The following is a 25383-nucleotide window of genomic DNA, read 5'->3' as shown; positions in this document are numbered from 1 at the left end:
CAGCCTAGTATTTAGCTCGGGCAATGAAGCCTCACCTGCTGGTTGCAGGTGCAATCTAGTATGCCAGTATCATGCCATCACGCGGATCCAGTAATGAGTGACCCGACAGTAAAACTAAACATATCTATAACTAGTTTCGGTAGTTTGAGAGGTAATTAAAATAGCTACGTGTGATATTCTAAACTGTTTTGTCCACTCACCGCTGCAGGTGATCATGCAGAGCTGCGTGTCGACTCGTCAGCAGCAGCTGATCTCTCTCTCCCGTCAGATTAGACTTCACTCGCGTTTATGTCCATATCAATCAGATACAGCTAGTTCTAGCTAATGATATGATTACCTGCCAGTGCTTATTAAAAGACACCTAAACTATAAGTGTCACTATGCAACTGGGTGAGGCCACAAAGTATAGCGCAGCATTATGCATGTGTTTACATGCCCACCGGAACCCCGAGGCATTACCAACAGATCAACGCACAATCAACCCATACAGGACATCTCTTTCTCCACATTAAGTGTTAGACATTAGAGTTGACTATTCTTGTCTGTCACATACTCTTCTTGTCTGTCACATAAGTGGCGCAACTAAAGCGGTATTGCGCTAAAGGGAAATTATTTTGACCGAAGAGATTTTGGCCCAATCCCAAACCACTCCCTACCCCTCCGTGATGGAGTGAACTCCGTCTGTAGACACACTCGCAGCTCAACGAGGCTCCCTCCTGTCAGATGGAGGGAGTAAATACAGCAGCAAGCTTTGGGACGGCCTCCCTTCTCTCCGGCAGAAACAGGAAATGCCGTAACTGTATGTAACAAACCGCGGTGAATTTAGTTCTCATTCATAACACTCCGTTCGAAGTCTCACTATGGGATGCGCCTCATCGCGGAGCAAACAGAAGCATCAATCTCATTACGCCAATCCTGATTGGCTGGTGATCTTGACGTCAACGTCAGGGGAAATCACCCCCTATAAGTAGCCTGCGCCACGACGCATGCGTCATTCAAACACCTCTTCTCGCTTCAGAGCACATCTCTAATGGTACACTCTTAAAACGACTGGGTTAAAAACAACCCAATCTGGGTAGTTTCCCAACCCAGCGCTGGTTAAATATTGGACAGAACACACGCTGGGTTAATTTAACCCAACAAATTGGGTTGGTTATTTAACCCAACAAATTGGGTTGGTTATATGTTATATTACCAACCCAATTTGTTGGGTTATATAATATTACCCAACAAATTGGGTTGGTTATATAACCCAATGAAGGGTTCACATTGACTACACTGCTGGGTTTAGTTGTTAATGTATAATTAATTATGAATTATTACTAATTATAATGGGTTGTTCCCTTTTATAATTGACATTTCATTGGCACAACTGATAGTCATCAATTTAACTAAATTATCACAATTGTGTGATGCATTTACTCACCTCTAATCCTTCGGTTGTTTTCTTGATCAAATATATTCTCACACCAATGTAACAATAATGATTTATTAAAATTCAAATCACAGAATCAACACATCAAAAAATAAAATTCCCAGTTACTCACACAAGGGTTATTGATACAATGGAGAGATGTGGAACAAGAGGGAGAGGAGTGAGAAAGGAAGAGATGGGTGGGGGGGATGCAGGCCAGTCTACTTGCAAGCATGTATTTGCGTTTTCAGGAACTTCACTGCTGGGGAAACAGTTCCCTCGAGTTCATAAACAACATCCTGGAAAAATTGCCAAGTAGGCAAACACTGATTTGTATAGTTTATGTCAAAGACATAAAAACTCTTGAAACAGGTATCCACAGCTGCGAGAGCCGTCTCAGTCTCAATAGCCTTGCCTGAGATCACAACAAAGGCTTGAGAGCACAGCATCCCATCCTGAAGCAGTAGCACGAACGGGCACAACCTGGACGATTTGGCTTGCTCCAAATACTCCACCATGTTAGTTCCGACCTATGATGAGAAAGAAAAGAAAAAAGATAAGTATTTCTACCGGTGCAGAGAAATTGTCATCAGCTCTCTACTGAAGCTCTTTCAACCCCCTCCCACCCCATCAGCTGATTTAAGAAAGAAGCGTGACAGCCCTAAATTCAATGGCGTGGTCTTAAACAATTTATTCTGGGTGCGTGGCCAGTCTACTTATGTGTGGTCTGTGGTTTATACATCCCACGTCGATATGGAGTAACAACTTACACCGAGTTACAACTTGTAAGAATAGTGCTTCATGAAATGAGTATTCTGACAAGCTGTGTCACTCATTCCACGAATACAATCTTTACAAGTTGCACCTCGCTGTAAAGAGGAATCAGGCTTTCCAACAGTGTAAAAGAACAATTGGAGTCATTTCACTATGAATTTATATTTGAATTTCTGTTAAAAGGTAAATAACTTACAGGCTTAACATCAATGAAGAATCTCTTTGATTCTTCCACACTGGCGCGGACCAGTTTTCTGCCCTGTTTATAAACAGGCGGAGGGAGCATGACGGGCAGCAGCATCAGGGCTACTTCTCCCCTGGCATCTGTAGGAGGACAATTATGGGTGTCAATATAGACTTGAATAGTCGTATAATACAATAAAATAAAGTTCCACATCAATCAAATCACCAAAAAAAATTTCTTTCTTGTTTGAGTGTTTTGTTAGTTAAGTTCTTATGTATAGTGCATTTGAGTATCCAGAAAAGCATGATATAAAAACAAACTCCTTATTATTATTAGTAAGGTATTCTTTACATTTGCTAAGTTTGTTATAAAATAACTATCTTACCCAGATTGATCTGTTCCTCTGGCAATGCGAGTTTCCCTTCGCGTTTCGCCAGATGAATGATCTTGTCAGCGTAAAGAGGAACCCACGTTTCGAAGAGTTTAGGTGCAGGCTCTGCGAAGAGGATCGAAAAATCTTGTGCAATCTAAAAGATGGAAACAAATTGAGAAACATGGTCATTTAGACAATATGACAATACACTCACTATTCCTAGTGCATTGTAAAAAAGTACATTTTCCTGACCATAAAGTGATGAAGTTTTAAATACAGGACAAATAAAGATATTGACATAATTCTGGCAAGTTGACAAGACCTATGATGGCTGAGCTCCAATACTTAAAGAAGCAAGGTTAATAAAAGCATGACCAAGATTTAGCCTGTAGGAATCCAAACTCACGAGTAGTGACAATGCATAACAGAATGTGCACACGCTACTGTATGTGCACAAGAATTATATGCACCAACTCTTTATACAGTATGTCCTGTGTATACTATTGGATTAACCCATTTAGACCTGAGGCCGATTCTAAAAATGCCTTCTAAATCCTGACCTAGGTTTTCTGAAAAACTTCAAATATTTACTCAAAAATTACAAAAAATGTATGTTGCTATATACCATGGGTCGGCAATAGGCGGCTCGCGGGCCATTGTTGGCCCGCCAGCAATAATATTTGGCCCGTAATTTTGAGAATCAAAAATAAAATATTATGAGATTTTTTTTTTTTTTTTTTTACAACATTGGACCTTGAGTCGCACATCAGGGTTTCTGTTAGCTGGTAATTACCGGTTTTTATCTGGTAAAATTCATTAAAAACCGGTAAATTCAAAACCTGTTGGTCAAAATGTCTGGTAATAATTAGGGATGCTCCGATCGATCGGCCGCCGGACATTATCGGCCGATATTCACTCTTAATAGTTTGATCGGTGCTCTCTATAAAGGCCGAACAGGGGAGCTGGATCTGATCGATATGGACATAAACGCGAGTGAAGTGTAACCGGACCGAGAGAGATCAGATCAGCTGCTGCATAATCACCTGAAGCCCCGCCCACTGTTTACCAGCTGCATGAGAAACTGACGGCTGTCAGGAGAGAGGGAGAGGGGAAAAGAGAGGATCCGTTTCTCCCGTGTTATTATCCAAACGTTTGAATAATGTACTTCATCTACTACAAGTAGTTTGTTTGAATGTAATAATTATGTTGTTTGTGGAATCATTTATTGAAAAATGAATCTGAAGTTTTCGATCTGTAACGATTATAAACTGAAGCAATATAACAATTACTCCCATTAACTGAGTTTTAAACATCAGCATATCCTGTCATAGTCCGGTGATTACCTGCTAACGGAAACTTTGCTACACCATTCTTATTATTATTATTATTGAAACATGACCGGTAAGTTTCGAATTTGTCCGGTAAAATAAAATCTGTCCCGACATACATTCATAATGTCAGCCGAGGGAGGGGAAGCGGCGCAGTGGAAGAGCAGAGCGCGAGGGAGAGCTGTCATCTTCCCTTTACAAGCTTCAAACATGTATTTATCGTGTGATTTTGGAAATAAAAGTTCCATATTCTGAAAGCCAAGACTTTGTTTATTTAAAATCAAACAAAACACCCGAAAAACTAGTTTTTTACGCAAATTCACGTTTATTTTGAAATGAGCCGTTGCGATTTCCGACTGATTTCGATAGAGCGGGTCACATATGGCAAATGTGTGGTTGTGGGGAACCAGGTCAATTAAAGTACTTATTTAACTATTAAATACATTGAGTTTGAGTAAAATACTTGGTTACTGATTAATTTAGGTTATAATATATTAAATTGCAAAGCAAAACATGCTGTAATTGATTTATTTTGTCCTTTAATATTTTTTAAAGGTTTTCAACCTGAAAGAATCCTAATGTGTCCTTGAAAAGTTGAAATAAAGAAAAGGAAAAAGGATTCCAGTTGTCCATGCGTCCTCTGTTGCCCCTCAAGCCTCTCTCACTCACTCAAATAAATGCCAAAAACCCAGAGAACTTGACAATACTTATCAGAATAAAAGTATGTTAAATAACACTGCTCCCTAGTTAATAACTCTACTTTACTCAGTGGAGGCTCGTCCATTGAGGAAAGGGAGGACCATCCTCCCTACAATTTCAGAGAAAAATAAACTTTGAAGAGAACAATAAATACACCTCAATTTAAAAGATAAGTCTGTTAAAATACAGATAATAGCCCCGGCTTTGGGACTGAAATGGGGCTAGAGAGGACGAGCCTCCCTTTGGGCGGGTCTAGCCAGAGGCTCTGGATTGGGCGCCTATATCATCAGTGAACCAATCAGCGGATCTGACTGCGCATCAGAGTGTTGATGGGGAGGGTTATCAGCGATATCAGAGTTTTTTCTGAACCGGGGAACAGGGGCGCTGCGCCCTCTTACCAAAATCAATTCCTTGAATTAGGCTTTGATTATGTTCTGGCCCGCCATCTTGTGGCTCAGCAAAAAATTGGCCCACGGCCAAACTTACTTGCCTACCCCTGCTATATACTGTACATAGCAACAGGAACACCAAAAGGGGTTCCTGTCCTGAAAGGTATAGTTATTCCTCAGGTCCCCAAAAACATGGTCCAGGTGATTTTCTTTCAAAAGAAGCAATATATTTCATTTTGTGTCGCTCTGTCCTAATTCTCCAATAAGCAATGAGTAGTTTCCATTCTCACAAAATGGCTAAACGCGTCTCCTCCTGGAGGAGAGCCTGGCTTCTATTTACCAAACTGCTCTAGCAAACAGGCGCCAGGCTACTATACATATATTTGAGTTTTGACATACCATGCCTGGAGTAGTACGACAAGGGAACATGGCCAGGACTTCGGGAATGGACTTCGAGTGCTCGGCCCGTATCCATCCTGCCCTGTACTGGCAGCTGTCCCGCATATATGCCTCCACCTGGGCGAGGGGCTGCGAGTTATTCTTCAACCATTCTGCAAACTGCACAGCTCGCTCTTCGGATATGGTGGCTGCTGTAAAATACAAAAGATCACATTGTTGTCAAATATAAATATTACACCAAACCATGCGACCCCGGTGATCTCTCAATGTGCTATACACTATTTTCTTATGTCACTGATATGACAGGGTTCCATAGGTTTGAAGTGATGCCTACGTGTGCTAACTTCCTGGTATATAAAAGTAGCGAAATCCTCTGAGACAACATTGATGCAGCAATTGAGGCAGTTTCACAGAAAAACAAAATTAATGGAATAACAGCTCTAAAGCCAGAGCATAATTCTGCACTGAGATTTAAGATGCAGCATTACAGGCTGCATAACAAATATGACGCCATAGAGAATACTTTGTTGCAGAGCTGTCTGTCAGATTACAAATACCACTCTAAACCAGAGGCAAATCTGGGACAGATTTTCTTTGCATTACCTGGTATGACTATCCTGCTGGGCACAGTGTCTGGTTCCCTCTGTGGCCTGGGCCCGCGCGAGCTCCTCCTCAACTGCTTCCTGATATTACGGAGTCTTTCTTCTAGGAACCCGGTTGCTGGGTGGTGGAATCGCCCCTTGGCATACCATGTTCCCTGACAAGATATTAAAATAATCCCCATATAAGCCCATGAGCATAAAATGTCGACTTGACCCTGTGCATATACATTCAATTTAAAAAAAGAATCAATCTTTTTTTAGATAGTATTTAGTTTTACTTCACAAAAAGTACTCACAAAACCACTGCTACTGTCATCGTTTAAGCAGGGGAATGCATGAATCAAGGCGGAAGCCAGGGCAATTTTCATCACCGCGGTAGGTCTGAAAATGGCCAACATGTACAGATAGAATCATTAGACAATAAAACAGTCGTCATACTGTAAAAACACTCTAAATGTCAACAAGACAAGTAATAGTATTTGAGAACATTGTGGTCTTAGGCCAGGAGCCCATCTCCTGTATCGACCTATATAAAGTATATAAATATAGTTTTTTTATATAAAAAAATATAGAAGACTATATAGACCAAAAAGATCCTGCATTTTAGCCATGCCTCATTTCGCTCTATTTGCTCTTTCCAGTGCTGTTTTTGCAGGGGGCTGATTCTGTGAGCTGCAGCTGACCACGCCACACTGCAGGAGAGGGGAGCATGCTTTGAGATCAGCTGCCTCCGTGTTTTATTCTTATAGAAGAAAGAAGAGAAGTAACGGGGCAGAAACCCTCCTTTTTACACAGCGGTCCAGACATAGTTCCTTTGGCATTAGGGCAGGGATATCTAGATACTTTCCAAGCTTTGACATAATGAATTGTGCTACTTTTAAAGCAAGCAACGATGTTTTCAAATCTGTAATCAAAAAGCTCCTCAAAAACACTATAGAAGCAGTTCCTGCCGTTGTTACGTTAGTTCAAACAGCAACAACGGACTACTTTTCTTAGCGGATGCATGTCAATTTAAATCAATACATAAAACTATTTTTTAAATCAATAAAAATCATTTTCTAAATCCATAAAAGCATTTCAATTAATATTGGGAGTCATGTCGTTACTTTGTTGAGAATGTGGCCTTGTAATAAGCGGGATAATGTGCACATTGCATAATGTGCCTTCAAGCCGATCTAGATCCCTCCGCAAAAAAAACAAAAAACCGGCTCGTTTGTCCCGTGCAATTATTATTATCCCTCAATCGAGTTCGCTATTCAGCATGCAAACGTTAGCTTAAACAAACGTAACATGCAACGTTAGCCTAATCTAAAAAGCTCTACTACGGCGTACCTTTCATGTGGCTCGTCAGCGCAGACTCTCGCATCGTTATGTTTGCAAACTTTGCAGGAGGCTACTCGTGGGCTTGACCCTCGTGTTAGCCATGGCTTTGTCTTCTGCTAGCCAACGCTCGTTGAAACGGCAACCTGCTGACACACAGTCATCTATCTCTCATCAGAATGCCCAGGTCACACGTAACACAAACACTTGCAGGTCGCGCGCGGGAAGATGCAGCGGAGCTGTTTTATGTTGAAGCGAAGCAATGCTTTTCTTTTAATCTAAAAAGCGAACTATTCAGTCAGACAGCAATTTATTATTAAAGTAAAGCATTTACATTTTCAAGCACTTTATCTCAATTTCAAGCACCATTCCCAAAATTCAAGCACTTTCCCAACCTTGAAAACACCCTTCAAGGATTTCAAGCACCCGTACGAACCCTGCATAACACAGTACCCATAAAATGAAGGCATGGAGATGACTTATAAATTAGCTTACCTCTGAACCTTTCTATCAGCCCTGGAAGCTGCCACTCAATCAACTTTGAGGTCACAAAATCGTCCATCTATTGTTCGTATCAACCTGAAACATCAACACAAACAGAGCCCATTAAGGAAAAAAACATACAATAACATGAAATAAGATTCAGTAGTCCAAACGTCTTTTCACTGTTTTAACATAACGGTTAGGCCTAACGTTAACGTTACCAAAGTTTTAGTCGGAGGTTAAACGGGTGCTGTGGAAAGCCTGGTGAGCTAGCTAGGTGAGGCCTGCTAGCATGCAGAGGCTAGCTGATTCACCACCGCGCTTTCCTCTCCATAACACTCACTTGTGTGATATTGCATTAAAAGCCAAATTGACGAGATAACTAACGTTGTCCTTCTAGCTACAATACATGACACATTTCTCGGGTCATTTCGAGTAACAACAACATAGTGTGTTTGCTACATAGCTAGCCAGCTAACGTGTTAGCTTGGTACACAATAGTGCTCCACAAACTTACATCTTAACAACAATATGACGCTTTATATAATAATATCAAGTCAACTACATGGTAAAACAATGTATATGTAATGTATGTAACAAACCTTGCTTTGAGTCTCCTCTCTTCACTTCAGTGGGACCGTCCGACCAAAACTGTCGTGTTGGAGCGGGAGAGTAGTGGGAGGTGCTTGGTTTCGCGGGTTGTGCAATGCGCATGCGCATGCCCGCACGTCAACCCAATGTGTTGGGTATTCCAAAACAAACCAACACAACTTCATAGAAATTGCAACCCAACAGCTAATAACTCCATACCCAACAGAAATAACCTAGCGAATTGGGTTCTCAGAATACCCATTTCCATCAAAATAACCCAATTAAATTAACCAACAGGCTCAACCTAGTGGTTGGGTTGACAAAACAACCCAACATTTTTAAGAGTGTAGCCGGGCTAGCTTAACAGTTCACAGACTGAACCAAAAGCTAATTTTCGGTCGACGGGCGTTAGCCGGCTACCCTATTCTGCCTCGCAGAAGAGTATAGTACTAACACACCAGTTAGTATTATAATCAACCTCGCCATTCTTCCTCAGGAATTAAGGTAAGGTTTTGATTGTTCAAGCTAGCAACACACCTGCTGCTAGCTTGTTTTTTCCCTCACCACGGTAGCGAGGACGGATTTTTTACTTTTTTCTTCCACGAAGGAGAAAAAGGATTAAAAGGATATTACCACACCAGGTAATATTCTTTGAGAAAAAAGACCCACACCGTCCTTTTTCTACGGATTAAAGACAGGTTGGCAACTATTTTTTCTCTCGACGTACCTGTTACGAGCGGGTCCTCTTCACGCCACGCAGCGTATAAGATGGACGCCTCTCTCCCTCACACCAGAGGAGTCAGGAACTCGGAGGCTCGGCTCTGCGGCTGCGGGTTGAAAGTGTCAGGCACAGACTCACACCAGATCAGATCTGTCCTGCCTCGGGCTGGAACACGCCCAGGAGGCCATTGACAACCCCGGCCTCGTGCGGGCATTGTGCCCGCTTCACCATGAAGAGCCTCCGCCGAAGGTTAGCACAACAAGCTAGCCTGTCGGGACAGGACCCCCTCATGTCCACTGGTTTGCTGGCTGGCAATCAAGACACGGGGGCATCCGCCGCAGAGATGGAGCCCCTCACTGGGTCGGTCTGGGGCTCATCGACAGCGGCAGCCGCAGAACCGGAATCCCGCGCCATATCAGACCGAGACCCGGTGGCGGCAAGAGACGCGGGAACGGGGCCCCACACTTTACCAAGCTGGGGCTCCCGGCTGGACCTCACCATGGTTTCACCCGCGGAAGATGTCCTAGAGTTAGACTACATGGAGGACGAAGAGGATACCTCTGAGTTCCTCCTGTCTGACTCGGAGGAGCAGGAAGACGACATCTACATGTCATCGGCTCAGGCTGCAAAGCCGGGAGCGATGGCTGCTCTCCCGGGCGATAGCACACCAGCTTCGCCCTGTCTAAGCATGGATCTGCAGGCCGTGTGTCAGCGCGCTGCGTCCAGGCTAGACATCCCATGGCCCGAAATGGCCAAGGAGACCTCCAGGTCCCGTTACGAGGGGAAACATTTTCCCCAAACAACGAGGACGAAGAGGCAGCTCCTTCCGGTCTTCCCGGAGATGTTGGATGAGGTGTCGGTCTCGTGGAGAGACCGGCCCTTTAGCAACAAGGCCCCAATCCAGGGTGCCTCCTCCCTTGACTGTGACAGTATGGAGAGGCTCGGCCTGCTCCGCATACCGCCTATGGAACCGCTGGTGGCAGCCCACCTCCTACCGAGGATGGCCCGTCACCAAGCAGGAACCCCACGCTGCCAGCAAAAACGGACCGATTGCAGTCGACCATGACTGAACGGGCCTACAGAGCCGCAGCATTGTCCGCCAGGGCTCTGAACGTTTCCTCGATGCTAACCGCGTACCAAGCGGAGCTCTGTGAGGATCTATCGAGCAATCCTGGACCGGCCACTCTGGACGAGATAGCCGCGGTCACAGACATTTGTCTCCGTGTCCAATGCTGCGCCGTCCAGGCCACGGGCAAGGTAATGGGGATCATGGTGGTGCAGGAAAGAGCTAGATGGCTCAACCTCACCAACCTCCCAGACCGGGAAAAGGAAGATGTGCTTGACATGCCCATCGGCTCCGCTCTCGCTTCCATGCAGAGGAAGTGCGAGTCGAAAAAGAAGGCCCTCCACCTCTGTCTCCCTCGAAGGGTCCAGCCGCTGCCTTCGCAACAGCGGCCCTTCGCCCAAGCTGCACCGAACCCTGCTAGGTTTTAAGTACCAGGACAGCAGAGGTCGCAGCCCACCCCGAGTCCCCAGCCCAGGCAGGAGACGAGGGCGAGTTGGCCTAGAAAATCTCCGGTTCCGGCTGCAGCCCAGGCGCAGCCAACCCAGAATTTCGGCCAGCAGTCGAGGAAGAAGAAGCGAGCGGCCTGACAGCCCCTCCTTCTCCCCTCTGTGACAGAGCTGGAAGTTCTTTCCCCGGCTCTAAACGTGTCCCCGCTGCATTCTATGGTATGCTTATGACATATTCTATGCCAAAATACATGGGACTAGGGGAGACCTTCTTGTTGTTTGCATTGTCACTGATAAATGACAGCGCAGTATTCATTGTCAAGATTTTGTGTTTTTAAACTTGGGACTCTTTTCAGACTGCTCCGGAAAAGATTTGAGCCTTAATGTGTAATGTTTTCTGTATTGTATGGTAAGCTTATCCTTTCATTTGATAGTCCCATTTGGATGTGATAGCTAACATTTTCAGTAAGCCAACCTGATCTCACCAGAATGCGTGACTCCACCACGACTCCTTAACACCACAATGCGTGGTGGAGTCACGAACTTTGTTACATTTGCGTGTCGGCACCACGCAAACAACCCCAATGTAAAGTGAATGAGGCTCCTTTGTCGTGGTGCACACACGCATTTCTACAACGTGCATTGTGTGTAATGCAACTGTTATTTTTATTAAATTAGTTAGTTTTTAAGGAAGGCCAGAGCTTCAGCTGTGTCAAATAGATTGTTCCCTTCAGTTAACGTTATTTAAAAGATAATGATCATGTCCCCTGTATTGTATTACGAGCGTCCATTCCCATTGGATAACGGAGAATTTTACACCCGGAAGTAAGTAGCCTATTCTCCTTACTGTCGATTGATTTTACAGTGATATCTGCACTACTCATCGACTAAAAAACACCAACTTGTCCTTGTTAATTACACAACATTGATTGGTTTGAATTGTGTACAATGCTTTTGTATTTTCCCCCTTCGATTCGGAGAAACAAATATATTTTCGGAGTTATTGGACGGCAGAAGACACTACACTACCCAGAATCCTCAGCTATCGTTTGGGACTACACCATGTGCTTAGCTTGACAAACCCCGTGATCAGTCCTCAACCTCTGTGATTGGATGCGCGACGTTTACACAGAGCGTCCAAAAGGACTTTGAAATGGAATGAAACCCATCTATGGCACACTATTCAAAACAGGAATCGAATGTGTCCTACCCCCCTCCCCCCCTTAGGTCACAGGCTCCTCCAACAGTGCTACGCAATAAAACAGATGCACAGAAAAAATAGTGAAATAGTGCAATAAGAGTCTATATACAAGTGATTGGAATATGATATATTAGATAAATAATTTCTAAGTAGCAGCCAGATGAATGTTATTTCTAAGTTCAGGTGTTTAATAGTCTTCTGGCCTGTGGGATGAAGCTGTCTCTGTGTCTGGTGGTTTTAGTCCGAATGCTGTGGTACCGCCTGCCAGACTGCAGCAGACAGAACCGTTTGTGGCTGGGGTGATGGTGGTCTTTTATAATCCTGAGGGCTTTCTTTAAGGTTAACCTGGTATTTTTAATCCACTACATTTATTTTAGTTACTTTACAGATTTGGATTAATGATGTGAAATATAAACAACCCTTAAATCAGACTTTAGTTACACCTGAATGAAATTCAGTGAAGGTGATTGTCAAGTGCCAACAATCAGGAGAGATATTTGATAGTTGGTTGCTTGAGAAGACTAAATATTTATCTGCAGATCCGTTTAAAGCATATTCATTACTCGTTATTCTCTAATAGTTCATTAAAGACTGTATATAATTGCTATTTTGCACATCCCTTTCAAGATTTCAAGATTTTCTAAGGTTTATTGACATATCATATACACAACAGTGTAGTTATGCAATGAATGAACAACTTGGGTCACAGGTTCATCAACAGTGCATTACAAGACATCTATCAATATGTGTGTACCTCCACCATTACACTGTCGTATTCTGCACATTTCTTTAATTAAAGCCTTATTAGTTAGCACATCCTCCTATCAGGCACTAAACTGTTTTACTCTAGATATCATTTGAGTATCTTCTTGATATTTTCTATTCTATATTTATATAATTGACCTTCTACTTTCCCACTATTTTGTATGTACTCTTAATATTTGAATGTTTTCATAAAATATAACACATTCAAAAGTGCGTTACAAAAATGAAAGACATTAAGAAAAAGGCATTTTAAACAGTCATTAAAAAGCAACACAATCTTCCTGCATTGCAATTACTCTAAACGTGTAATAACGTGCTTTAACCAGTAGGTGGTTTGGGTTAAAAGCATAGGTTAAAAGTTTACAGTGTTAACAAAATAAAATATACTGCTGTTTCCGGTTTAGTTTACAACGAATATTATTTTGTTATTGTTTTGATATTTGTAACACAAAAGCGATGGAAAAAACCCATAGCAACCAAAAAAAGATGGTCTTAACATGACCCAGTCGTCTAGTAGTTAATAAAAAACAATAATATCAAAACAAAATATTACTACTAACTTTATTGTGAAATTAAAACAGAACGGTAAAAGAATAGTTTCCGGTGTATTCTGATGCCCGATCTCTGTAGATAAATAAAGAACTAAGACAGATGTGTAATATTTAATGCAGCCAAACCATTTATTACAATGCATTAATGTGATGACTATCAAAGAGTAAAGCAAGCACTGCTGAATAAAGTATGATTTTCTCTTTTACGAAACGTTTTTTTTCATATGGAATGCAGTTGGAGGTCAACCAATCAAAGAACTTGAGGACTGATCACGGGGTTCATGGTGTAGTCCCAAACGATAGCTGAGGATTCTGGGTAGTGTAGTGTCTTCTGCCGTCCAAAAACTCCGAAAAAATATTTGTTTCTCCGAATCGAAGGGGGAAAATACAAAAGCATTGCACACAATTCAAACCAATCAATGTTGTGTAATTAACAAGGACAATTTGGTGTTTTTTAGTCGATGAGTAGTACAGATATCACTGTAAAATCAATCGACAGTAAGGAGAATAGGCTACTTACTTCCGGGTGTAAAATTCTCCGTTATCCAATGGGAATGGACGCTCGTAATACAAGACATGATCATTATCTTTTAAATAACGTTAACTAAAGGGAACAATCTATTTGACACAGCTGAAGCTCTGGCCTTCCTTAAAAACAAACTAATTTAATACAATTAACAGTTGCATTACACACAATGCACGTTGTAGAAATGCGTGTGTGCACCACGACAAAGGAGCCTCATTCACTTTACATTGGGGTTGTTTGCGTGGTGCCGACACGCAAATGTAACAAAGTTCGTGACTCCACCACGCATTGTGGTGTTAAGGAGTCGTGGTGGAGTCACGCATTCTGGTGAGATCAGGTTGCAGTAAGCAGTAGACAAAAGAAGTGAAAATATGAATGTAATTTATTTTCAATATTTACATAAATACATAATTATTTTAACAAATAAAATAACAAAAAACATCATAACAAATACAAAATAAAAGGTTTGAAAGACAGCCATGCCCAGCATGGGCCTGGAGAGCTGCAGAGTCCATTGGGGGAAGAGGGGGGGTGGGATATGGGGAAGAGGAAGAGCAGCCATGTTAACAGTGTTATGGCTACAGATGTAATATCTAACTCAACATTAGCCATGACAGTCTGGGCTTAGCAAGGGCCTTATGGCGCATTTCCACTGCAACGGGGTAGCCCCGTTTAAGCGTCCCTAAGCGTCCTCGCTCAGGCCTCGGGCTGCCTCGCTGGCCGTCCGCTTTTTGGCGGGCTTTTTTGGCGGAGCGACGCTGGGTAAAACTGCAGTGGCGTCATTTTCAATGCGACACAACTCACAAAACACACACAACAATGGAGGATGTGGAAGCGATCGTTTTCTTGTTTATTGTGAAATCCATGGTGCTGACATGCTGTGCTCTGCATAACGTCTGCGAGAGTCATGGAGAGGACTATGATGATGGGTGGAATGCACCAGCAGCAGAGTCTCAAGGTGCAGAGGAGGGCACTGACATCAGAGAGGGTTTGATGCGCTACCTGAATACCTACATATGCATTGTATTGCATTCATTGTATTGAACATAAATAAATCTTTTTTTTTTCATATACATGTGTTTGTCAAATGTTTTAAACAAATGTTATCTGAATTGAATATTTAGTAAGTACTGCCCCATAATAAGAACATTTGAGGAAATATCAGATCATGAAAAGAAAATCTTTCTAATAAATTAAGCGAATATCAAAGATAACTATAAACATAAATACTAAAGTGTAAAACACAGCAAAACTATATTCATAAATGCAAGTGTAAAATAGTGTGGACAATTGTAAACATGGATGGAAACTAAAGTATCCACAACATAAATAATATATTAAATATAACCTCAATCTTTCTTCTAGACATGTTAAAAGCTTGCTTGAATGGGTTATAGGTTTATTTTGTTCTCTCGTCTTTGAAATATATAAGGAATGTGTTGTTTGAGTCTAGTAGAACGTAGAACGAGGGTATTACAATTGAGCAATTTCTACATGTATGATGTATTTATCATGTATTCTTAATACTATTACAAAATAAACATGTAATAATGTTTTAGAGGAGGACCTCAAGCTAGCAAACTCAATTTCTTGCTTTAAATCTCTTAAAAGTAAGGGGCTTTTTCCTAACTGATGGTGTTTGTTATTGCTTTATAAATTCATGTATGTTTATGTCTTCTCTAAATCAAGATTATGTGAATCTAATTTTTTTCTGTTGGGTGCCATTCATTATCAACAAGAGATAAGATAAGTCAAAGAAGTACTTTATTGATGGCAGTATAAAAATACAAAAAAAATGTTGTATCAAAGGCATGCCATTAAACAATACAAATAAAAAATGTAAAACTGTATTGCAGCCAGCATAAATATACATGGAATTGTAAATATAAAATGAACATTTTAAAGAAAATAAATAAACAAGGAAGTACAAATGTTGCATTTAAAAATTAACTAGATACAAAATATATAATATGTACAATAACTATTAAGGTTTTTTGAAGTATCACGGAGGAGACGGGCCACGTCGGCTGCCCAGTCATGGTGCCGTTCCTGCTGGGCCCGATCCTCTCCTCCTCGTTTCCTCTTGCCTGGGTGACAATAAGATAATAATTAGCAATAAGGAAAAAACATAGGACAGGTACAGGTCACACAAGGATATAAGAATAACATGTATAAACAGAACAACAGTAAGGTGAACTAAAGAAAGTTCTGGCCCTAGATGTTTACAATGATTGTGAAAGTGAATTACATTATGTCCAGCCTGTTGATAATGAATATACATATATGTATATGATAGGATGTCACACACAACTGTACTAGCTGCTTACTAGCTAAGACTTTACTTGTAACAGAGCATTTCCACACAGTGGTATAGCTTATTTTAATTACTGTTGATGGATGATCCAAGGTTTAAAAAAAACAAAACACAATTCCAGTCGTTTTGCCATTTCTATTTCTTACCTAGAACCACACGTGATGGCACTCGGTGTTGGTGGTTAAGTCGGTGTCGATTCTTTAGCTGGGGTCCGTTCTGGATTCGATGACGATGTGGACGGAACACTGCCATCAACCGTTGTTCGGGAATGTTCCTCCTCACAAGTCCCAATGTAATCATCTAGAACAGCAAAATGACTTGTTAATTCCACAAACTACTGCAGCACAATACTAAATAGCAACAACAACTATAGAAAAGAAAAACTGAACGTAAACAATGGCACATATGGTGTTAGCAAACAATAGCTCTAGCTAAGGCTATCTGCCTTAGCTAGCTATGTAGCTCTTCGGGGCTCCATAAAAGCATGGGTTGTCGAACATTAATGTAAGGATAAAATAGACTTCTTTGTTAGAAGTGAGCGTACCTTGCAGGGACTCCAGTAAAGCCGTTGCCGTTTTCCCTACATTGCAGGAAAGTCCTCGAAAATCCGCGTTCGGACATCTGTGCAGAGACATCCTGGAACACTTTCACATTTCGCGTTGTTCCGTCGAGCTCCCGCTGGATTTTATCATCCCCAATGAGATTAAGGAACGTCGTCACCTCCTCGGTCGACCACGGTGTGCTTTTCTTCGACGTTGCCATTTTTGTAGCTCCTCCGTTTACAAAATGCTGCAAGCTTGCTTCTAGATCTATATGCGACGCTAGGGATGATCTCGCGCGCGATCTTGTGACGATTCTCTCTGACCAATCAGCAGTCGAGTGTTGACGTCACAGCCCTGGCCTGGTCTGATAGAACCACGATTTTATGGGGCCGGAAAAAGAGAGAAAAAGTACCCGCTAGCCGGTACTAGGCTATATGGAAATGCCACCAAAAACTGGCCTGGCCGCTTGAGGACGGTTAAGGACGCTTAAACGGGGCTACCCGCTGCAGTGGAAATGCGCCATTAGAATACATACTCTAAAGGCCAAATCCAAAGACAGTGATACTGACATTTTAGCAGTTCACAGTCTTTGGGGGTGGTCTTTCAGGCAATTGGCTGGTGACTTAAAAAAAATATCATTTCCCCTAGGGGTGAAATGAACTCCATCTTGCAAACAGCCCAGGACTGTCATGTCTAATGTTGGAGTGGTCAACAATGACACCATTTAGGCTATGAACAAAAGAAGCCATCACACTGTTAACAAACTTCCGGGCCTTGTCAATTTTGACAGGATTTGCACCAGCCCTCCACCGGCGCCTCTGGGAGAGCATGATCTTCATGCCAGGGTGCCGATGGTGAAGCTGGTGCAGGTCCTCCTTCATCTGGTTCAGCAACTGAACACTGGGCACATCCCCCAAGTCATTGCCGCCACAGTGGATGAGGAGGACATCCGGGACTGCTCTTCCTCGCAGGGAGTAGGAAAAGAAAGGGAGGACACCTCTCCAGCGCAGTCTACCCAAACCGAACCAGCACACCCTCAGGTCGAGGCCAAGGTTGCTGCCGATGGTCTCTGTAGCTCTCTGGGCTCCACGCATAGCTGTCTCCGATTATCCATACAGTCACTATGGGAGGAAAATAAATGAGTAACAAATGCTTCAGATAATGAGGAATATCAAATTAAGTATAAAGGGTTGCTCATTTTGTTCCTTTGACAATAACATACAAAATAACTATGAAATCACACCTGTATGGTTAAAAGTAACAAGAGAGCAAAACCTCAAAAAACAGATTAACAGCACACAGTTTATATATTTATATACTGTGTGCTGTTTTATCTACAATTGTGCACACATGTATATGTATAGTATGTTTGTGTTTAATGTCAACCATCTGAAGTCATGTAAAGTAAGCCAGGACCATCAACTTACAGGTTGTGCAGTTTGGCGTGGAGGAGGTTGCAATCTTCTATTTTCTTAATGCTGAAAAAAATAAATAATCAATATAAAAGCACCTTTCTTTTTCTACAGTCATATTTCATTAATCACATTTAATTCACGCAACACTGGCCATATCTCTGCTAGTATACACAGTTTAGTTAAATGACATTTATATTTCAAAAACGGTGAAGCACTTAAAAAACAATTGTATAGTGTAGGTTCAAGAACATTTAAATCAAAAGGACAAGTTTTGTAAAGTTACAGGGTATCTTACCTTCAGAATATGCCGGGAACGAGGAGCAGTGACCGCAAGCTGGGTTGTTAGCATAGGTTGTTAGCTTAATACTGAGAGCATGTTAGCTTAGCTTCTTAGCCTGAGCAAGGGCTGCAGTCGGATAGTTTAAAAATCAGATCCTAAGTTCTAACCCTATCGTCTATTCCTTGACCTCTGAGTGCAACGTCACGGGGTTAAGGGATAGTGGATAGGAGAATTCAAAAGCACTTAGGAGAAGAGACTGCGGTACTTTAGAGAATCCGAATGCACTTTCACTATCCGACGTGTTTATGATGCGCCAGCGGACGTCATTGTGTGCGTCTGCTGCTGTGGGGAAACTATGGAAACCACAGTTTTCTATACAGCGGACTACAACATGGATGTTCAATAAGAACGAGGGACTACTGTAAACTCATCTAGAGACTCTGCACCGTGCTCTGATGCTGTTGCTTTATGCTTTATGAACAACAGAGAAACATATTCTTCATGACCAAAGTTGGAATTGAAATAAAAAAGGAAAGTGAAACTTATGCTCGTCACCCTCTCCCTCCGGTCCACATTAATACAAATGATCCCAAGACATATGATTGACTGTATGAACTAAAGATCTTAAAAATCAATACAAATGTATTTATTATAAACATTAGTCCTTAACATCTATCACTGTGTATATCACCATTCAAACATCTTTTAAAAGTTGAACAAACCCCACACAGCTCAGTAAAGACTGAAATGTTGACTTTATTTGATAATTTCAGTGAAAACTAACGTTCATATTTCTCTCTTTGATTATAATACTGATGAACGTTCAAAACAAAGCACTTTGGCAACTTACCACCTATGTTATAAAATCCTTAATAAGCACCGTAACTTTCATGATATCATTTCTCGGTCATAATCGGTTGTTTCCGTGAACGGCCGAGACTCGAGTGACGGCAAATGCTGCGGCTGCAAGGCATTGTGGGGCAGCATTTTCGCTTCCCCTGTCGGTTAGGGAGGTCCAGTGGTTCCTAAACTAAAGGAGGTTATAAAGGAAGTTTGAAACCTCCTTTCCTATCATTCTCATCATTCTAGAGAATTCGAACGGCACTTATCATGGCTGCCACTGAGGGACTTCCGGGTCATTTCACTCCTTTAGGAAGGTTCCTAAGATAAATGGACTATTCGACTTCAGCCTAGGTCTGGAACGTCACGCTCGGTGGCAGCAGGTCCCGCCTCGGCACCGCCTCAGCACCGCCTCTTTGCCCTTATTTGGAGCAGGCGGGAGTTAGACACTGACGTCACTGTCGAGCCGTTAGTGGCTGACTCCGCCTACTAAGGGCTTCACGGCAACTCTGCAGAATCCTATGGGTGACGTCACGGACCCTACGTCCATTTATATATACAGTCTATGATTTTAACACTCTAAATATTTTATATTAATATTTTGATGGAAAAATGAGCTTATTTCTTCAATACCTTCCAGGTCATGTGACCGATTCACTCAAAATCAATGCTGGGTCAGAGAACTACACTGGCTGCATAGGACACACCTCTTTTTATTGCATTTTAATACTCTAAATATTTTTATATTAATATTTTGATGGAAACATTTGCTTATTTCTTCAATACCTTCCAGGTCATGTGATCTAATCACTCAAAATCAATGCTGGGTCAAAGAACTACACTGGCTGCATAGGACACACCTCTTTTTATTGTATTATAACACTCTAAATATTTTATATTAATATTTTGATGGAAAATGTAGCCTTTTTCTTCAATACCTTCCAGGTCATGTGACCGATTCGCTCAAAATCAATGTCAATGAGCCTCCTGTCATCATTAATGGACGTCTCTTTAAAATGACCGCTCAGAGGAGAGGAGTTCTCATTTCTTTAACCGCCTGCTGCTTTCCCTCCTCTCTCCTCGGTTCCTCCGCTCGCATCTCCTGTGGGCGGGACTAAGTCTCGAGGATAGGAGTCGAGGGGGGGGGGGGTTGAGGAGGGGAGTTAGAGAAATGAGAAAGGTCCCAGGGTTGCATTCCAATAGTCCATTTAGCTTAGGAACCTTCCTAACGGAGTGAAATGACCTGGAAGTACGTCACTGGCAGCCATTATAAGTGCCGTTCCAATTCTCCAAATGAAAGGAAAGGAGGTTTCAAACTTCCTTTAGCTTAGGAACCACTGGACCTCCCTTACCGAAAGGAGAGGAGAAAATGCTGCCCCACAATGCATTGCAGCCGCAGCATTTGCCGTCACTCAACAGTCGGCCGTTCATGGAAACAACCGATTATGACCGAGAAATGATATCATGAAAGTTACGGTGCTTATTAAGCATTTTAAAACGTATGTGGTAAAGTGATTTGTTCTGAACGTTCATCGGTATTATAATCAAAAAGAGAAATATGAACGTTAGTTTTGACTGAAATGATCAAATAAAGTCAACATTTCACAGTCTTTACTGAGCTGTGTGGAGTTTGTTCAACTTTTAAAAGATGTTTGAATGGTGATATACACAGTGATAGATGTTCAGGACTAACGTTTATAATAAATACATTTGTATTGATTTTAAGATATTTTCATAGTTCATACAATCATACGTATTGGGATCATTTGTATTAATGTGGACCGGAGGGAGAGGGTGACGAGCATAAGTTTCACTTTGCAGGTCTCCCTTGATAAAGAGATCTATGATCTCAATGGGACCAATCTGGTTAAATAAAGGTTTGAAATGAAATGAAATGAAAACTTTCCTTTTTTATTTCAATTCCAACTTTGGTCATGAAGAAAATGTTTCTCTGTTGTCCACGTTCATAGAGCAAAGCAACAGCATCAGAGCACGGTGCAGAGTCTCTAGATGAGTTTACAGTAGTCCCTCGTTCTTATTAAACATCCATGTTGTAGTCCGCTATAGAAAACTGTAGTTTCCATAGTTTCCCCACATTCATGACGTCCGCTGGCGCATCATAAACCGGATAGTGAAAGTGCATTCGGATTCTCTAAAGTACCGCAGTCTCTTCTCCTAAATCCTTTTGCATTCTCCTATCCACTATCCCTTAATCCCGTGACGTTTCACTCAGAGGACAAGGAATAGGAGGTAGGGTTAGAATTTAGGAGCTGATTTTTGGATTATCGGAACGCAACCTAGGGCCCGGGCTGCAGTCGGATAGTTTAAAAATCAGCTCCTAAGTTCTAACCCTATCGTCTATTCCTTGACCTCGGAGTGAAACGTCACGGGGTTAAGGGATAGTGGACAGGAGAATTCAAAAGGACTTAGGAGAAGAGACTTGCGGTACTTTAGAGAATCCGAATGCACTTTCACTATCCGACGTGTTTATGATGCGCCAGCGGACGTCATTGTGTGCGTCTGCTGCTGTGGGTAACTATGGAAACCACAGTTTTCTATACAGCGGACTACAAGATGGATGTTTAATAAGAACGAGGGACTACTGTAAACTCATCTAGAGACTCTGCACCGTGCTCTGATGCTGCTGCTTTGCTTTATGAACGTGGACAACAGAGAAACATATTCTTCATGACCAAAGTTGGAATTGAAATAAAAAAGGAAAGTGAAACTTATGCTCGTCACCCTCTCCCTCCGGTCCACATTAATACAAATGATCCCAATACGTATGATTGTATGAACTAAAGATCTTAAAATCAATACAGATGTATTTATTATAAACGTTAGTCCTTAACATCTATCACTGTGTATATCACCATTCAAACATCTTTTAAAAGTTGAACAAACTCCACACAGCTCAGTAAAGACTGAAATGTCGACTTTATTTGATCATTTCAGTAAAAACTAACGTTCATATTTCTCTTTTTGATTATAATACTGATGAACGTTCAAAACAAAGCACTTTGGCAACTTACCACCTACGTTTTAAAATGCTTAATAAGCACCGTAACTTTCATGATATCATTTCTCCGTCATAATCGGTTGTTTCCGTGAACGGCCGACCGTTGAGTGACGGCAAATGCTGCGGCTGCAAGGCATTGTGGGGCAGCATTTTCGCTTCTCCTGTCGGTTAGGGAGGTCCAGTGGTTCCTAAGCTAAAGGAGGTTATAAAGGAAGTTTGAAACCTCCTTTCCTTCATTCTCATCATTCTAGAGAATTCGAACGGCACTTATCATGGCTGCCACTGAGGGACTTCCGGGTCATTTCACTCCTTTAGGAAGGTTCCTAAGCTAAATGGACTATTCGACTTCAGCCTCTAGAGGCTTCTCAATACTCAAATTTCCCCTCCTGGACTCCTCGGTCCTCCGGTAGTGACCCGGAAATGAATTTCAGTGCGCCATTTTGAAGGACGTCTCATTTCTCTAAATGCACACCGAGGACCGAGGATCGAGCGTCGAGGAGGCTCTCTGGAGGAGCTATAACCGAGGATACACTGATGGTTCCTCCACGGCTCCTCCGCGGATGCATTTCCGGGATCGGTGGAGGCGTGACGCACGGCCGGACTTATCTCAGCCAATGACAGCTCTGCATGCATCCCCTGGATATTATTTTAGAACCTGCTCTCATCGCAACGCGATGTTTACAGTGAGAACAGCTGTGAGGTGCAGAAAGCAGAGCAGTGTGTACAATATATATCACTCAGTATAACAGGCATAGGCCTACTCTCTTTATTTGCTTTAGTTTAGTAGATATCTACAAACAAAGAGTCGATATTTTTCTAAACCCATTTAGTGCTTCACATAATAAAATACACAACGGCTGTAGCCTGATTATGCTTTAGGAGCTGTAGGTGTGTGTGGTATAGTGTGTAGGTGTGTGTCACACACACCTACACACTGTACCACACGCACCTATACACTGTACAACACGCACTGGTACAGTGTGTATGTGTGTGTTGTACAGTGCGCAGATGCGGTGGGCAGACAGGTCTCAGTTGGTTTGGTGTCCTTACTTTTAATACTTGCAAATACAACTTTTGGCCCGTAATTTCAATTCCCCATTTCAGCGACCAGAGAGAGGGGGGATATATATCCAGTCTCTGATTGTGTTACGTTATTATGAGAGTGCTCTCATACTTTAAATTGTATATATTTATATAAATATATGTGTGTGTGTCCACATCTGTAGCCTGTTATTGTCTCATTATACCGCACTCTCAATGAATTCAAAGTAAATATGTGGGGGAACAATGTTCAGCTGATCTAACAGAGATTATAAAATATGACGAAACACCCGACAGCTGATGCAGCTGTTGCCACGTAATAATGAACGGACGTCGCTTTAATATGACCGCTCAGAGGAGAGGAGTTCTCATTTCTTTAAACGTCTGCTGCTTCCCCTCCTCTCTCCTCGGTCCTCCGCTCGCATCTCCTGTGGGCGGGACTAAGTCTCGAGGAGGGGAGTCGAGGAGGGGAAATTTAAGAATTGAGAAGCCTCTTCTGTATTGGACATCCTTTCCTCGGAGCGTCACGTAAAGCGACGTCCGTTTGTGATGACGCAGGCACAGCTGATCATCTGAAAGCCATGGATGTGTAATGCAGCCAGCTCTGTCCCACACACACACAACCCCCCCGCCACTGTTAGTCGGCTACACATTTACTGACATACAAACAGTTGTATCATCTGTTGTAGACCAAAATAAATTACATACAATAAGAACTAGTTTTCAAAAAAAGATAAAAGCCATTCTTAAGATGTATAAACGAACATCAGTTTAAGATTTATTTGAGTGCACAATAGAAATACAAATAATTGAGAGAAGATAAAGCGTAACAGAACTATTGTGGGTTAAATAAATGTGAACAGATGATGCATTACCGTAACGGTATGGTTGTATACAAATAACATTAAGTAACGGCACTTACACTTGTGTTGTGTTGGCTGTTAAACTGAGCCAAATCAGCTAATTCATGTATCAGCTGTGACTGAATAGAAATGACAATAAATCCACATGTAAAACGAAAAAAGCTGTTCTTGCTGACAGACATTAAATCCGTCTCACAGGGAAGGAAATTCCTGGAGAAGGGTCTAATAACTGCGGCCGCGGCCAGTACACGGGGGTACACGATGGTACACGACACGCCCACCTGACACGACACTACGGTGGCTGAGAAGGGTCTAGCTGCGGCCGCGGACAGTGGAGGTTGAACCAAGCCCCCAGGAGTGCGCCGGAGTCTTGTGGCCAAACGGCGGTACTACACTTCCTTTGTGGTCTAACTCGTTGGATACTTTTTTTTAAACTAAATAAACTACCCAGTATGAACGTTCCCGGGTAGCAGTTCTCTTCCCTCCCTTCAATCTAACCCTTCCCTTCCCCCCATCCTAACCCTAACCCCCAAAACCTCTCCTACTGTAAGAAATTAAAATCAATGTTTATACTACATGGGTTGTATGATGTAAATCTCGTCAATTCGCTTTTAACGGTGGTGCCTCTCAGCCACTAGGCTTGTTTGCGACACATTGCGGCTCGCCTTGAAAGTAGACGAGAGTAGCCGATCGCAGCCGAGGTGTCAAAAAGCTCGCCTGAAGTCGGACAGCTCGGAGTCGGCTTCTTCTTCTTCATCTTCTTCTTCTTCGCATTCTTCTTCTTCTTCTCTCGGTTTTTTGGCGGATTGCAAACAACTTTAAGGTGCATACCGCCACCTCCGGAGTCGGCTTGACTCGGTTTGCATTTATAAAGAATGCACACATGTGTTTAATCGTTAATGTCAGATATGTACTAAGTAAATACATTTGTTCCTGCTCAAGATTAGATTCAACTTTATTGTTATTGCACATATTACAGGTACTGAGACAACGAAATGCAGTTTAGCTTCTAACCAGGTGCAACAAGCAGTAAAGTGAAAAGTAATGTACACAATCTACAGAATAAAATATAGAATGAATTGAATGATGAATAAACAGTGAGGGGTATGAATACACTAGATATCAGCCTGTGAGCAGTATGAACAGTGTGTATGAATATGCTAAGATATATAAAATATGAAAACGGTAAGCAGTATAATATAAAATATATAGATATTAATTTCGTGATGATAAACAT

The 25383-nt window shown here is 42.0% G+C and overlaps 2 protein-coding genes across 3 annotated transcripts in view; both read right to left on the bottom strand.

The window, feature by feature from the left end:
* Nucleotides 1–24618, bottom strand: part of LOC117460411 (E3 SUMO-protein ligase KIAA1586-like) — a 42967-nt gene extending 18349 nt beyond the window's left edge. Inside the window, exons 1-4 of one of the 2 annotated variants that reach the window (XR_011644697.1) lie at nucleotides 24206–24618; nucleotides 18116–18166; nucleotides 16293–17809; nucleotides 15113–15919 (exon numbers count right to left, since the gene is read on the bottom strand). The gene's annotated coding sequence lies outside the window, so the exon portion shown is untranslated. Of the gene's footprint in view, nucleotides 1–15112; nucleotides 15920–16292; nucleotides 17810–18115; nucleotides 18167–24205 lie in introns of those variants that run through there. The other variant, XM_034101802.2, reaches the window with a different exon arrangement.
* On the bottom strand, nucleotides 1541–8893 carry LOC117460413 (uncharacterized). The gene is made up of 9 exons (XM_034101805.2): nucleotides 8568–8893; nucleotides 7978–8061; nucleotides 7495–7631; nucleotides 6459–6543; nucleotides 6164–6317; nucleotides 5561–5751; nucleotides 2758–2899; nucleotides 2385–2512; nucleotides 1541–1944 (listed from the first exon to the last, which is right to left on the bottom strand). Exons 4-9 carry the CDS (start codon nucleotides 6528–6530, stop codon nucleotides 1636–1638), a joined length of 996 nt encoding a protein of 331 aa, XP_033957696.2. The 5' UTR covers nucleotides 6531–6543; nucleotides 7495–7631; nucleotides 7978–8061; nucleotides 8568–8893; the 3' UTR covers nucleotides 1541–1635.
* Nucleotides 24619–25383: the final 765 nt, after the last annotated feature.

This window comes from Pseudochaenichthys georgianus, chromosome 16 (genome assembly GCF_902827115.2).
Source record: "Pseudochaenichthys georgianus chromosome 16, fPseGeo1.2, whole genome shotgun sequence".
In the NCBI taxonomy this organism is placed as follows: Eukaryota; Metazoa; Chordata; class Actinopteri; order Perciformes; family Channichthyidae; genus Pseudochaenichthys; species Pseudochaenichthys georgianus.
This window is presented reverse-complemented; position numbering and strand designations above follow the sequence as displayed.